The 15,419-nt window shown below is 43.2% G+C and overlaps 1 protein-coding gene across 1 annotated transcript in view; it reads left to right on the top strand.

Annotated features, from left to right (window-relative positions):
* LOC311142057 (cell adhesion molecule 1-like) overlaps positions 1–15,419 on the top strand; it is a gene marked incomplete at both ends in the record, with an annotated part of 471,507 nt that overhangs the window by 345,138 nt on the left and 110,950 nt on the right. Inside the window, 2 exons of the mRNA XM_084177610.1 lie at positions 3,932–4,078; positions 11,610–11,762. Of these exons, the coding sequence (XP_084033736.1) occupies positions 3,932–4,078; positions 11,610–11,762 (300 nt within the window). The remainder of the gene's footprint in view (positions 1–3,931; positions 4,079–11,609; positions 11,763–15,419) is intronic.

The following is a 15,419-nucleotide window of genomic DNA, read 5'->3' as shown; positions in this document are numbered from 1 at the left end:
TGCTCCAGAGCCCTCAGGACCTCAGGCTGGGGTGAAGGTTCACCTTCCAACAGGATAACGACCCTAAGCACACAGCCAAGACAACACAGGAGTGGCTTCGGGACAAGTGGCCTAGCCAGAGCCCGGACTTGAACCCAGAGCTTGAGAGGATCTACAGAAAAGAATGGGAGAAACTCTCCAAATACAGGTGTGCCAAACTTGTAGCATCATACCCAAGAAGACTCGACGCAGTAATCACTGCCAAAGGCGCTTCAACAAAGTACTGAGTAAAGGGTCTGAATACTTATGTAAATGTGATAATTCCATTTTTTAAATTTGCAAACATTTCTAAAAACCTGTTTTTGCTTTGTCATTATGGGGTATTGTGTGTAGATTGATGAGGGGGAAAAATGATTTAATCCATTTTAGAATAATGCTGTAACCTAACAAAATGTGGAAAAAGTCAAGGGGTCTGAATACTTTCCGAATGCAATCTCTGTAATCCACACATACAGTACCAGTCAAAAGTTTGGACACACCTACTCATTCCAGGGTTTTTCTTTATTTTTACTATTTTCTAGTATAGAATAATAGTGAAGACATCAAATTATGAAATAACACATATGGAATCATGTAGTAACCAAAAAAGTGTTAAACAAATTAAAATATATTTTATATTTGAGATTCTTTAAAGTAGCCACACTTTGCCTTGATGACAGCTTTGCATACTCTTGGCATTCTCTCAACCAGCTTCATGAGGTAGTCACCTGGAATGCATTTCAATTAACAGGTGTGCCTTGTTAAAAGTTAATTTGTGGAATTTATTTCCTTTTTAATGCGTTTGAGCCAATCAGTTGTGTTGTGACAAGGTAGGGGGGGTATACAAAAGATAGCCCTATTTGGTAAAAGACCAAGTCCATATTATGTCAAGAATAGCTTAAATAAGCAAAGACAAACGACAGTCCATCATTACTTTAAGAGATGAAGGTCAGTCAATCTGGAAAATGTCAAGAACTTTGAAAGTTTCTTCAAGTGCAGTCGCAAAAACCATTAACCGCTATGATGAAACTGGCTCTCATGAGGACCGCCACAGGAAAGGAAGACCCAGAGTTACCTCTGCTGCAGAGGATAAATTCATTAGAATTACCAGCATCAGAAATCGGCAATTAATTGCACCTCAGATTGCAGCCCAAATAAATGCTTCACAGTGTTCAAGTAACAGACACATCTCAACATCAACTGTTCAGAGGAGACTGCGTGAATCAGGCCTTCATGGTCGAATTGCTGCAAAGAAACCACTACTAAAGGACACCAATAAGAAGAAGAGACTTGCTTGGGCCAAGAAACACAAGCAATGGACATTCCTGCAATGACAACAAGCTCTGTCCGATGATGCTGTGACACACCGGCCCAGACCATGACGGACCCTCCACCTCCAAATCGATCCCGCTCCAGAGTACAGGCCTCGGTGTAACGCTCATTCCTTCGATGATAAATGCGAATCCGACCATCACCCCTGGTGAGACAAAACCGCGACTCGTCAGTGAAGAGCTCCTTTTGCCAGTCCTGTCTGGTCCAGCGACGGTGGGTTGGTGCCCATAGTCAACGTTGTTGCCAGTGATGTCTGGTGAGGACCTGCCTTACAACAGGCCTACAAGCCCTCAGTCCAGCCTCTCAGCCTATTGCAGACATTCTGAGCACTGATGGAGGGATCGGGCAGTTGTTGTTGCCATCCTGTACCTGTCCCGCAGGTGTGATGTTCGGATGTACCGATCCTGTGCAGGTGTTGTTACACGAGGTCTGCCACTGCGAGGACGATCAACTGTCCGTCCTGTCTCCCTGTAGCGCTGTCGTAGGCGTCTTACAGTACGGACATTGCAATTTATTGCCCTGGCCACATCTGCAATCCTCAAGCCTTAATTGCCTACCGTCTGTAAGCTGTTAGTGTCTAAATGACCGTTCCACAGGTGCATGTTCATTAATTGTTTATGGTTCATTGAACAAGCATGGGAAACAGTGTTTAAACCCATTACAATGAAGATCTGTGAGGTTATTTGTAATTTTACGAATTATCTTTGAAAGACAGGGTCCTGAAAAAGGGACGTTTCTTTTTTGCTGAGTTTATGAGCCTAGCATGTTAGCATATTAGCCTAGGATATCAGTGTAGCATATTATCGTAGTATGTTAGCATAGCATATTAGCATATAGCCAATAACGGCCCTCCTTATTGAAAAGTAGGCTGAATTCACTCTTCAAGTGGGGAGTGTGGCTTGTCCTCATATGGTTAATTTGTTTTCAGGGGTATCGGGGGTATTGTTTGGCAGGCTGATTTAAATCCTGTTTGTTAAGCTGTCTGTCCTTATCTGACATTTGAGGAGGCGATTGCGTTCTTCCCCCTCGTCTTTAAATGACGTGGTTGTTTAGAGGTGCATGACAACTGAGGCATGGAAATGTGCAGGTTTCCCCCCACTGTGCAAGTCACAGTCCATTCATGCTCCCCCTATTAGCTCCCAGGCGAGGGAACGATACGTATATAATAGTGTTTGGGTTTTTTATTTATTTATGTAAGCTACGCATCAAGGAGGCAAGAGATGAATCTTGGAGAAGATGAAAATCTAAAATCTCTCGCTCTCTCTCTCCTGACTTTAATGAAGTAGCTAAAATCCATATAGTTTGTGTGCACATGTTTTGGTTTCATAGAAGATTTACGGGGACATTTTCAGGTGCAAGACCATGGTTGATTTATGAAGTCTTCTATTGCCCTGTGATAGGGTCTGGGGTCACCCACAAGTTATGGCATCAGGAGCAACTTTTACCAGCTAACTCATAAAACACACATGCACACACACACAGGCTTGTACAGCTAACCTTGTGTAGACACTGTCACGATCGTCGTAATAAGTGGACCAAGGCGCAGCGTGATATGCGTACATCTTTTAATTAGTACTTTACCAACACGATACAACAACAAAACGAAACGTGAAGTCCTCGGTCATAAAACACAAACCTACACGGAACAAGATCCCACAAATTACAAGTGCACAACCGGCTGCCTAAGTATGGTTCCCAATCAGAGACAACGAGCCACAGCTGTCTCTAATTGGGAACCACCCCGGCCAACATAGAAACACATAAACTAGAACAAGAACATAGAAAACGAAACATAGAACCTAACACCCAGAAACTAACACCCTGGCTCATCATATAAAAGTCCCCAGAGCCAGGGCGTGACAGACACACAATTCAGTTCCATTCAAAATCCTATTTTCCCTAACCCTAAACCTAACCTTAACCCAAACCTTAACCCAAAAATCAAACCTTAACCCTAACCCTAAAACTAACCCTAGCTCCTAACCCTAAACCTAATTCTAACCCTAACCCTAAACCCCCTAGAAATAGCATTTGATCTTGTGGGGACCAACAAAATGTCCCCAATTTTTGTTTGTTTACTATTCTTGTGGGGACTTCTGATCACCAGAAGAATAGTTAAAACACATCCACACGTACACACACATGCGCATACAAACACACTGGCCTGAAAAAGCAGATCAATAATTTCTCACATAGCACTCTGTGTTTACATCCACACAGCTGGGGTTTCTCCCCACTCTTCCTTGCGGTTGCTATGGACTGAAGAGCTTATTTTTATATTTAACTGGGTGTACATATCACCTTGGTGTTGATCTCCAACAAGTAGGGGAAGTAATGCGAAAAGGTAGTACCACTTGAATTCATTCCATACTTGAGATCACATGTTTGCAAACCAAATTGTGCTCGCTCAGATATGATGTTTTCATACCATTTCAGCACAGTTCCTGCAACTATGGTGGATGTGTAACCAGGCTGAGTACAGCTTGGCTTGGCTCGGTTCAGCTCAGTGATGTGAAAAACTATACTGCACACAGCCTGCCAGTTGTAATGACTAGTGTGTGTCTCTGTCTGTGCCTTCCAGTCCAGAGTCAGAACCTGGTGACAGACAATGTGGCGGTGGTGGAGGGCGAGGTGGCCGTCATCAGCTGCAGGGTGAAGAACAACGACGACTCGGTCATCCAGCTCCTCAACCCCAACAGACAGACCATCTACTTCAGAGACGTCCGACGTAAGTACCACACACACACACACACACACACACACACACACACGCACACACACGCACACAGGCTGGCATACACACACAGACACAACCTTATACATACACACACCTTAAAAATAGATTGGCCTACTAGTTCTACACAGATGGACATACACACTGACACACATAGACATACTGTCACATCAACTCTGCAATAATATTTTGGTCCACTTCAGAGACTACAGATGTTATTAGCACTCTCCACTGGTTGGAAAATACTAAATGCACCCACACACACAAATATAAAGTATAGCCCTAATGGTCACCCACTTTTGCAGTAAGTCCTCAAGTCCTTCTTCTGTTTACTTCAGAGACTTCAGGCATGAGCACACACACACACACACACACACACACACACACACACACACACAGAGAGAGAAGCAGCCACATCAGAAGGCCTCCCATCTGTCTCTGATGGATCCAACGTTCTGTCCCTCCCTCCCATCCTACCACCACAAACTCTTCCTCACTCACCCACACTCTCTTTCACACACACATACACAGCCACACAGCCATGTCCTCAGGATCCCCCTGGCATGCATAAGTCGCGCCTCGTGTTTTTCTGTTTCGCCAGGGCACCAAATACCAAGCCCACAGCTGGCTGTCAAGGGCATCTCATCTTCCGACGGGCGCCTTGATCTCTTGTGATCTTTTCCCGAGAACACTCGGGCATTTCACTGCAGCTGCACTTCTTAATTATAGCTTGGCTCTACCAGTCTCCCTGAATATCATATTGGGCCGCTCCAACTGAAATCCATATTGGGGAAAAAAGGAGGGAGAGAGAGAAAGAGAGGAGAGAGCTTTGACATTGACATCCTAGTTGCGGAAAAGCTCAGCAGTAGCATGTTTCTCCATCGCATCTGAAATGAATGTGACCCCACTTCAAGGGAGCGGTTGGAGCCGGGTGTGGATGAGGGCTCCTCCCCAGCGTGGCCCTCTGCACACAAAGTGAGCACACACACATGCTTTCATGCTCCTTCATACAAACACACACACACTTATATACTGTAGGCACACTCAGCGAGTTAAGAGGCACACACACACTTTTGCACTGGCACTCAGAGTGAAGAGGCAGAAACTTGAAACATGTGTAGTGGGTGGGCACCTGTCCTTTTGAAGACCAGAGACCACGTGTGTGTAAGGAGTCCACTGGGCCACGGAAGGTACCTGTCTGAAAGCAGCCTCTGCATTACCAAAGGACACCTTTACCTTACCTTTACCACCATCAGCTCCCAATGTCTTAATGAGGACATCACCTACATATCCTCTGTGTTTTCAAAGCACTGACCTCGTCATTAACAGGACCGCAGCCGCCAAGCCAAAAAAGTTCACCCTCTAATCTCTCCGGCAACGTTTAAAAGTGAGATGGCGAAAGCAGCATGGAGCCAACTAAAGGGCCACGGGGCAAGAAGAAGGTTGGGCCCTACAAATCCCTTTTCCACGTGTGTGTGTGTGTATGTGTATATCCTGTGTGCATGTGTGTGGTTGGGGTGTGAAGAGCCAAATTACCCTTTCCCTCTCTCACTCCTTAATAAAACTTTGATGGGCTCCTCTCAAAAAGTAGCCGGGCCCACTAATCAGAATTGATTGCCGCCACTTAAGAAGAAGCCAGAAGCTCGTCTCCAAGAAGCTGGAGCCAGCCTTCCTCAATGAAACCAGGGAGAAACAACACAAATGAGATATGAAGAGAGAGGGAGAGGGAGAAAGATGGAAGAAAGGAATAACCCACTGCAGCCATAAAAGTTTTGTTTATCTCATCTTTATATTTTTTCGCTCTGCTATGAATTGGAGTTTATTTCTCACCTTTTGTGTTTACAGTCAGCTTCATTTCAATGCAGAGATTGCCAGGATTCGATGGATTTGGCCATGTGTGATTGTGCAGTCTTTTTTTAAGCCCCATCACCCGTTTCCTGGATGGTGCTGAACGGACCTTTGGCTATTTGCGATAACGCCAAAATAAGCAATGTATATTCAGCACCACTTTAGGCGACTGGCCTCCTCCCCTCGAAAATGGAATTGAGTGGAAAAAAAAAAAAGCCATTGTCCACATTGATCTGACTAAGGCAAATTAATTTGAAATCTTGAAAATAAAGTTTTAACTGTTTTATTATTTAATACTATTTTAAACATAAGTAAGATCACTTTATTCATGAGATGACTTGGGGCCTTCTGGTACGATGTTATTAACAAAATAGCCGAATTGAGGAATGTTTTTTTAATACTATAGCTTGCAATGTGAACAGTGAATCTGTGAATAACTTTTTATTTAAAGGAAGCCTTTCTTTATTTTCATTGAGAGGCTGTTTGTTTGGTTGTAGAGAGGCTGTATGAAGAAGATGGACTTTGGTTTTCACAATCTAATTCAAGACCATCATAGAAATGGAACATATACATCCCTGAAATGAAGTGTATGAAGTACAAATGTTTATCCAATTCTCTGCCTTGTGTGGCTGTTAAAACAAATACATTAGCTCGTTTTGAAACGCCTATAGCTACTGTATTCAATTATAAATCATCAGGAACAGTGTACTGCTGTGTTTTGATACTTATTTTTCTTCTTTGTGGCTGTTTTTGTTCCTGTTCCTAGCCACTGTGAATCATATTCCCACATTTCGTTTTGATTAAGTGTTTGTTGTCTCACCGGTCTCTCCATTCTGTTTTTTTACTGTATTGTCATTGCATTTTCTTGCCCACTTTTGTCTTTCCTTGCGTTTGTACCTTCCAAAAAAGTACATTACCTGCACAGGAGGTTGGTAGCACCTTAATTGGGGAGGACAGGCTTGTGGTAATGGCTGGAGCGGAATCAGTGGAATGGTATCAAATACATCAAACATATGGTTTCCATGTGTTTGATGCCATTCCATTCGCTCCGTTCCAGCCACTATTATGAGCCGTCCTCCCCTCAGCAGCCTCCACTGAAATGAAAGAACAAAACAACATCGAAAGACATATTCAGTTTGTTTTCTTTAGTGGAATTGCTTTCCACTACTAGTGCCTTTGTTTTCCCGGAACTCACCCCATTGGACAGCACTGCTGCGTGTCCAATCCCGGACTCCCCCGCAGTGAGCTGGATGTTGCGAGCGGCCGCTGTTGTTGTGCCGTCATGGTGGACAACCTCCTGGGGTACGGCGGGCCGCTGTTGAGTTCTCACAACATGGCCACGCTTGTGTCCAGGAACAGAACCACTGCACAAGAGAAAGGCCACGTTCCCTGTTGGACACAGAGCTGTTGTGTTGTCAAGCCCTAACGCTGTTTTTCAGTCCAAAAATGGATCAGTGTCCAGTTTCTCACCACCTCCAATTCTCTCTGTTTGTTTTTGCCCAAAACCACATCTGTGTTGTTGATATACACTATATATACAAAAGTATGTGGACATCCCTTCAAATTAGTGGATTCGCAAACATTGGCAGTAGAATGGCCTTACTGAAGAGCTCAGTGACTTTCAACGTGGCACCGTCATAGGATATCACCTTTCCAACAAGTCAGTTCGTCCAATTTCTGCCCTGCTAAAACTGCCCCGGTCAACTGTAAGTGATGTTATTGTGAAGTGGAATAGTCTAGGAGCAACAACGGATCAGCCGCGAAGTGGTAGGCCACACAAGCTCACAAAACGGGACAGCCGAGTGTTGAAGCACATTGCGCGTAAAAATCATCTGTCCTCGGTTGCAACACTCACTATCGAGTTCCAAACTGCCTCTGGAAGCAACATCAGCACAATAACTGTTTGTCGGGAGCTTCATGAAATGAATTGCCATGGCCGAGCAGCCCCACACAAGCCTAAGATCACCATGCCCAATGCCAAGCATCGGCTGGAGTGGTGTAAAGCTCGCCGCCATTGGAGTCTGGAGCAGTGGAAACGCGTTCTCTGGAGTGATGAATCACCATCTGGCAGTCTGTCGGACGAATCTGGGTTTGGCAGATGCCGGGAGAACGCTACCTGCCCCAATGCATAGTGCCAACTGTAAAGTTTGGTGGAAGATGAATAATGGTCTGGGGTTGTTTTTCATGGTTTGGGCTAGGCCCCTTAGTTTCAGTGAAGGGAAATATTAACGCTACAGCATACAATGACATTCTAGACGATTCTGTGCTTCCAACTTTTTGGCAACAGTTTGGGGAAGGCCCTTTCCTGTTTCAGCATGACAATGCCACGTGCAAAAGGCGAGGTCCATACAGAAATGGTTTGTCGAGATCGGTGTGGAAGATCTTGACTTGCCTGCACAGAGCCCTGATCTCAACCCCATCGAATGCCTTTGGAATTAATTGGAACGCTGACTGCGAGCCAGGCCTAATCCCCCAACATCAGTGCCCGACCTCACTAATGCTCTTGTGGCTGAATGGAAGCAAGTCCCCGCAGCAATATTCCAACATCTAGTGGAAAGCCTTCGCAGAAGAGTGGAGGCTGTTATAGCAGCAAAGGGGGGACCAACTCCAAATTAATGCCCATGATTTTGGAATGGGATGTTCGACGAGCAGGTGTCCACATACTTTTGGTCATGTAGTGTAGGTGTACACTTATACTATATTAACACAACAAGGTATAGCATTGTAAAGGAGGCAATGTATGCAAGGTATGCATTGAGCATACAGTATACCACAATGGACTGGAGGCCATTTTACGAATAACCCCAGTACACCAGACTTTAATGCCATTATGAACATTATCAGTGTTGACATAATGCTTTAATCATTCCCATTGGTTTCCACCTAGCGCCGAGTCACACAACAGATTACCAGCAGTTTAGCCCGTGATGCCTATCATTGGAGTGTTTTAATCCCAGCACATTCTTCAAATCAATACATTTAATTTAATCATTAGTGTCAGGCTGCCCCTCAAACTGACAGGCCTAACCCTGCTTTCAAGCAAGCCACTTTAATTAGGCACACATTATCTGTGTGTAACATTAGCCTCTGTTGTGTTCAGCCACTGCTAACAGAGAAGGAGCCAAGCACAATGGCTACTGGCGCTAAAGTTAGCGGTTAGCGTTAAGAAGTAGCGTAGTTAAGCAACTTATCCAAAAGAATGAAAGTAATTGAGTTAAGAAGTTGGGACACCAGAATAGCTTTGCGAAATGGAGTTGAATGTTGCGGAGTTATGTTTTGATTTGACTTAAATCTTGGGCCCACTTGCTAAAAATAGAGCTCTCCTTTGAACATTTGACTTTTTACTTCTTACTTGGAATTCACACACTTGTTAGCTATTCTGTTTGTCTCTGCTTGTCGTTCTCTTCTGATATTCCAAGACCACCACCCTGGCAGCAGGACCAAAGACATTAGCTATGAGTTGGCACGGCAACAGGTTTACCCCCCGCTCCTTTTGCGCCACGTGGCTTGACCTTGTGGGAGTAAGGGGAGGTGAGTGGAATCGAGATGGGGTCTTCTGATGAGGGGGCACGTGGCTACTCTAAGGAAAAAGGGTGGATGGCAGCGGAGATGGAGCCACGCTCTGTATTTCTTTGCTTCTCCACTCCCTCCACAGCAGCATAACCAGAGAGAAGGCTTCATCACCTCCTTTGATGAATTAAGTCCTCGCATTTGACTGACAGCCTCTCTTTCGCTCCTCCTCTTTTTCCCCTCGCTCGCTCTCTTGCTTTCTCTCTCTTTTGGGATAAAAGCGAAAGAGCACGGCTAACCAGCTGGAACCCAGAACTATCAGCTTCACCCCCCCCCCATCACTATCACAACCCTGGCTTTCATGTGCCCGCCGCTGCAAACTGTAATGATCCCAGATTATTTCTTCATTTAGTTATTTGTTTCCGTTTATTTAGTTATTTATTAATGCTACCTATTTTTTCTTGTTGCTTTTGCTCCATTGAACTGGGCTGCTGCGGGTGAGAATAAATGTGGTGTGGGGAGGAGAAGAAGACACAGAGAGCAGTAAATGGCCGGCATCGATCAGTCAGAGGTGGTGGGGGAGGCTTTCATCTGAACCAGACATTGGCATTATCCATCGCGATCGCCAGGCAAAAACAACCCCCTGCTCATTATTCTGCGTGTGTGTGTCACCACACACTCCTGTTCTAATTACAAACAAAAAACTAAGTTATAAGTGAGAAGTAGGCATCGGTCTGAAGCCGAAAAAGAAAGGAAATTTACATGAACACCACAATGCTTACTTCACCCATGCGCTACCAAGGTTTTCCAGAACACAGCTTTGACCTACTACAGTAGCTATGTTGGTCTATTGTACTTCAAACAATGTGTAGGCAGGTTGCTTAGGATTCAAATCTTCTCAAAGATCAGATGAATTTCAACAAAGAAAGGAAATGATGGTGAAAATGGCGAGAGACTGTTTCAGGGTCTATTAAACAAAGCGCACCTGGTATCATGGATTGAACTCCTGGCAAATCAGAATTTTTTCACCTCAACAAAGACAAGAGTTCTTCCCAGCTGTATTCAGCACAGCTTAAAGTCACAAACCATGATGGTGCTCCAAAGTGTCAAAGCATACACATGACCTCAGAATGTTGACCATACCAGTATTCTTTAGTTCTGTGCATGTTACCAAGAATACTTAAGATTCACCTGTAGAGATTTGTCGTGTTCTTTAAGTCTGCTAAACTGAGGAGAACATTTTAAGGTGTGTGCAATACTCCCAGATAGAACACCCAGCTCACTCTTCCAAAGCAAATGAAAAATGTACTCTGAACTCTGGGGTCAAAAGACAGTAAGCGAGCTGTTCTGTACTCTGACATCAAGCCTTCCACCTTTTCCTGTCGGAAAAAGGTAAGGAAAACAACATACCACAAGTCTTATTTCCCATATGTGACCGACCGGCTCGATTCGGCCCTATGTAACAACATTTGAAATTGTGTTTTTTACATTGGATGAAAGTAGCGACTCAGAGCTAGAAAATGGTACAGTGCATTCGGAAAATATTCAGACCCCTTGACTTTTTCCACATTTTGTTACGTTACAGCCTTATTCTAAAATTGATTCAATTGTTTTTTCCCTCATCTATCTACACACAATACCCCATAATGACAAAGCAAAAACAGGTTTTTAGATATTTTCTCTGCAGATCCTCTCAAGCTCTGTCAGGTTGGATGGGGAGCGTCGCTGCACAGCTATTTTCAGGTCTCTCCAGAGATGTTAGATCCGGTTCAAGTCCGGGCTCTGGCTGGGCCACTCAAGGACATTCAGAGACTTGTCCCGAAGCCACTCCTGCGTTGTCTTGGCTGTGTGCTTAGGGTCGTTGTCCTGTTGGAAGGACTCTCACCTAGTAGGTCAACAGTCATTGCCATAGTCAAGTGTTTCCCAACTCCTCAAGTACATTTTTGTTGTAGCCCCGGACAAGCACACCACATCATCAAGCCCTCAATGAGTTGAATCAGGTGAGTTTGTCAGGGACTACAACAAAAATGTGTACTATTGGGGGTACTTGATGACTGGAGTTGGGAAACACTGCCATAGTCAATGCATGGACAATGACAATGATACCCTCTTTTGACCTTCTCTCCCTTCCTCTTTCTCTCCCTATCTCTCTTTCTTTGACCCCCAGCCCTGAAAGATGCCCGCTTCCAGCTGGTCAACTTCTCGGACAATGAGCTGCGGGTGTCTCTGTCCAATGTGAGCCTGTCGGATGAGGGGAGATACGTGTGCCAGCTCTACACGGACCCCCCACAGGAGGCCTATGCCGACATCACTGTGCTGAGTATGAATACACATACACCACACAATGTTTGATGAGGGGAAAAATGTCTCAGACCGTCTACGTTGACATTCATTATGAGAGTATGATTGAAAACACGCACACACACACTAGTGATGCACGGGTTGACCCATAACCCGCCATCCCTGAAGTTATATCCACGAGGCGGGTGGGTTTAGGGTCTAGAAATATTGTTTGGATGAAGGGTGGGTGGGTGGTAGGTTGATTGAATAAAGAGTCTTGTGCAATTCATATCTACAGGCTACTTTGATGTTTTTTTCTACATCATTTTTACCTGGCTTTAGTGTGTAGCCTAAGCCAAATACATGCCAATTGCCAATTGCTTTTGGGAACTTTGGGAGAAAAAGTTAACACTGATCCACTGAGGCAAAAAGGACAGTATCGGATAACAGAAATTCAATAACAGAAAAGCTGCGAAATAGAGAGTTGAAAATAAATAGAAGGGAGCGCCAGAACAATAGTCTAGTGTTTGGGAAAGATTTGGTCAAGTGGTAAAAGAGGAAGATTTAGAGACGCTACAAATTTGACAGACACAAGACAGGGACTTCAAAATGGCACGTCAAGGGAACTGTACTGTTCAGATGGGTTAAATGGAATAGTAGCCAAACTGAAATCTGGACACTGACTATAGGTCTATAACCTTTCACATAGCCTAATATAATATTAACTCCTTCAGAATTAGTCATTTCTAGCAGTAAAATGATAGACCAAATGTACATTTTGACTCGGGAACAGGAGTGGAGAAATATTATGAATTTATTTCAGCATCTTGAGAGAATGAATGCACGGTTAGGGACCGTCTATAAAGGTGCTATCTTTATCAGCATCATCAAAAGCTGATAGTATTTCAGTCACATAAAATATGCATCCAAGCCGAATTGAAATCTTATCAAAAACATGCTGGGTCGTTTTAACAGCTTTTAAACGTCTTTGCTGCACGAGAAAAGCAGAGACGAAAGAAGAAAGAAAAAACAAACTACCGACGTCAACTAGATTGAAGCATTCATTCTATCGATTTATGACATTCTAGCACCAACTAATGACAGAAGAGAAGCTGTGTGTATCTAATTATAGACAAGTTGACTAACAAATAGCCTACCAAAATGTCGGAAATTATAAGCAGAAACATAGGCCTATCTAAAAAGGCCTGTCAAACAACAAATCCTGTCATCTCTGACTGTACATCGCATTTTCTATATTTGGGGGTTGGGGTCGGGTGCGGTCCTCAGATTTTCACTTTATCACATATAGTCGGGCGGTTGCGGATGGGTTATTAGCAATTGCGGGCGCGCGTGAACAAACAGCTGACCCACACATCACTAACACACACACAGCTATCACTGGCACATCAGTTACCGATGGAGTGGTTAATACCATAGCTGTATCTCACTCATTTTTGCACTCACAAATAAACTTACTAAGAAATAAAAAACAGTCACCAAGGTGTAGAGCCAAAGTGCAAAGCATGATTTGAATAATAATAATATCCTTGAAAAAAATTTAGCGGGAGTAAAAGTGAAGTGAAGACTGGAAGTCTGTCTCACTTTTAGGGATGAGGCCACCTCAACGTCACTTTAAATGTCTTAACATCGCATAGGGCTCTAAAGTGCGACCATTGTGGTCGCATATGTTCCTAGATATTTTGCTGTGCCACCTGTCATTTTTATTTGGGAGCACCAGTGCCTACAATTGTTTTTCGTTGGAATGATTCGGCTTCACTCTACCATTGCTTTAAGAGTGCCCTAAAGAAAAAAGCAAGTGTCTTGGTTGTACCATTACTACAGTGAAGACGGCTTGTTTGTAGCCCAAACGGTTCAAATGATATGACCCATATAACCGGTGCAACGTTTTCTTCTTTCTATGGTGAATTGCAAGCAGCAATTTACATTCATAAACATGTCGCGTGCCATTCTAAAACTAATTACGGGCCATTTGTTTAAACCTTGTTCAGTCATGTTCCTCAGTATGAAAATGTATGCACTCACTAACTGTAAGTCGCTCTGGATAAGAGCATCTGCTAAAATGACTAAAATGTAATGTAAAAATTAGCTAGCTAGCTAACAACCTAATAACTTTACTTATAGGCTATATCCTAACATTTGGGGGCACAGTAAGAAAGGAAAAGTGATGGCTTCTTCAGGCGATCAATAATCACAGCAATAAATGAATGAGAAGCTCTCAATTGCACACTCCTCACATCCTATCTCCTCATCTCCTTTTCAAAACCCATTGGAGGAGAAGGTCAGAGGGAAGGGACCTCTGGCTTTCTCATCCAATGGGTTTTGAGAAGGAGACGAGGAGAGGGGATGTGAGGAGTATGCAATTGAGATCTTCCAAATGACTGATATGTTGCGTGTTGTCACTAACAAACTTGATGTTCTTAAAGAGACAGTGTACAATTTTCTATGTAATGCATCTCAATAGAAAAACTGTGCTTTTACACAATGTGGAAACCTAATGTTCCACAAATTACTTTGTAATTTCAATGACAGGTATTTGTAACAACATTTAGCTTTTTATAATAAACACATGTATTTACAGGGTTACAAATTAGTTTCTAGGGCACAAAATGTGCTTCAGAAGTAGCTAAAATACATATAGTCTACAGTGCTTTCAGAAAGTATTCTCACCCATTGACTTTTTCCACATTTTGTTGTGTTACAGCCTGAATTTTAAATGGATTAAATTGAGATTTTGTGTGGCCTACACACAATACCCCATAATGTCAAAGTGGAATTATGTTTTTAGAAATGTTGAGAAATTAATTACAAATTAAAAGCTGAAATGTGTTGAGTCCATAACTATTCAATCCCTTTGTTATGGCAAGCCTAAATAAGTTCAGGAGTAAAAATGTGCTTAAGTCACATAAGTTGCATGGACTTCAACACTGTGCAATAATAGTGTTTAACATGACTACATTTTACATTTACATTTTAGTCATTTAGCAGATGCTCTTATCCAGAGCGACTTACAGTTAGTGAGTGCATACATTATTTTATTTTTTCATACTGGCCCCCCGTGGCAATCGAACCCACAACCCTGGCGTTGCAAACGCCATGCCCTACCAACTGAGGTACATACCTCATCTCTGTATCCTACACATACAATTATCTGTAAGGTCCCTCAGTCGAGCACTGAATTTCAAACACGGATTCAACCACAAAGACCAGGAAGGTTTTCCAATGCCATGCAAAGAAGGGCACCTATATAAAAAAAGCAGACATTGAATATCCCTTTGAGCATGGTGAAGTTATTAATTACACTTTGGATAGTGTATCAATACACCCAGTCACTACAAAGATACAGGCGTCCTTCCTAACTCAGTTGCTGGAGAGGAAGGAAACCGCTCAGGGATTTCACCATGAGGCCAACGGCGACTTTAAAACAGTTAGAGTTTAATGGCTGTGATAGGAGAAAACTGAGGATGGCTCAACAACATTGTAGTTACTCCACAATACTAACCTAAATGACAGAGTGAAAAGTCTGTACAGAATAAAAATATTCAAAAACATGCATCCTGTTTGCAATAATGTACTAAAGTAAAATTGCACCAAAAACATTATGTCCTGAATACAAAGCGTTATGTTTGGGGCAAACACAACACATCACTGAGTAACACTCTCCATATTTTCAAACCTA

This window comes from Coregonus lavaretus, assembly GCF_964263955.1.
Source record: "Coregonus lavaretus genome assembly, chromosome: 15".
Classification (NCBI taxonomy): Eukaryota; Metazoa; Chordata; class Actinopteri; order Salmoniformes; family Salmonidae; genus Coregonus; species Coregonus lavaretus.
The sequence above is the reverse complement of the archived record's forward strand: the minus strand, read 5'-3'. Positions and strand labels throughout refer to the sequence as shown.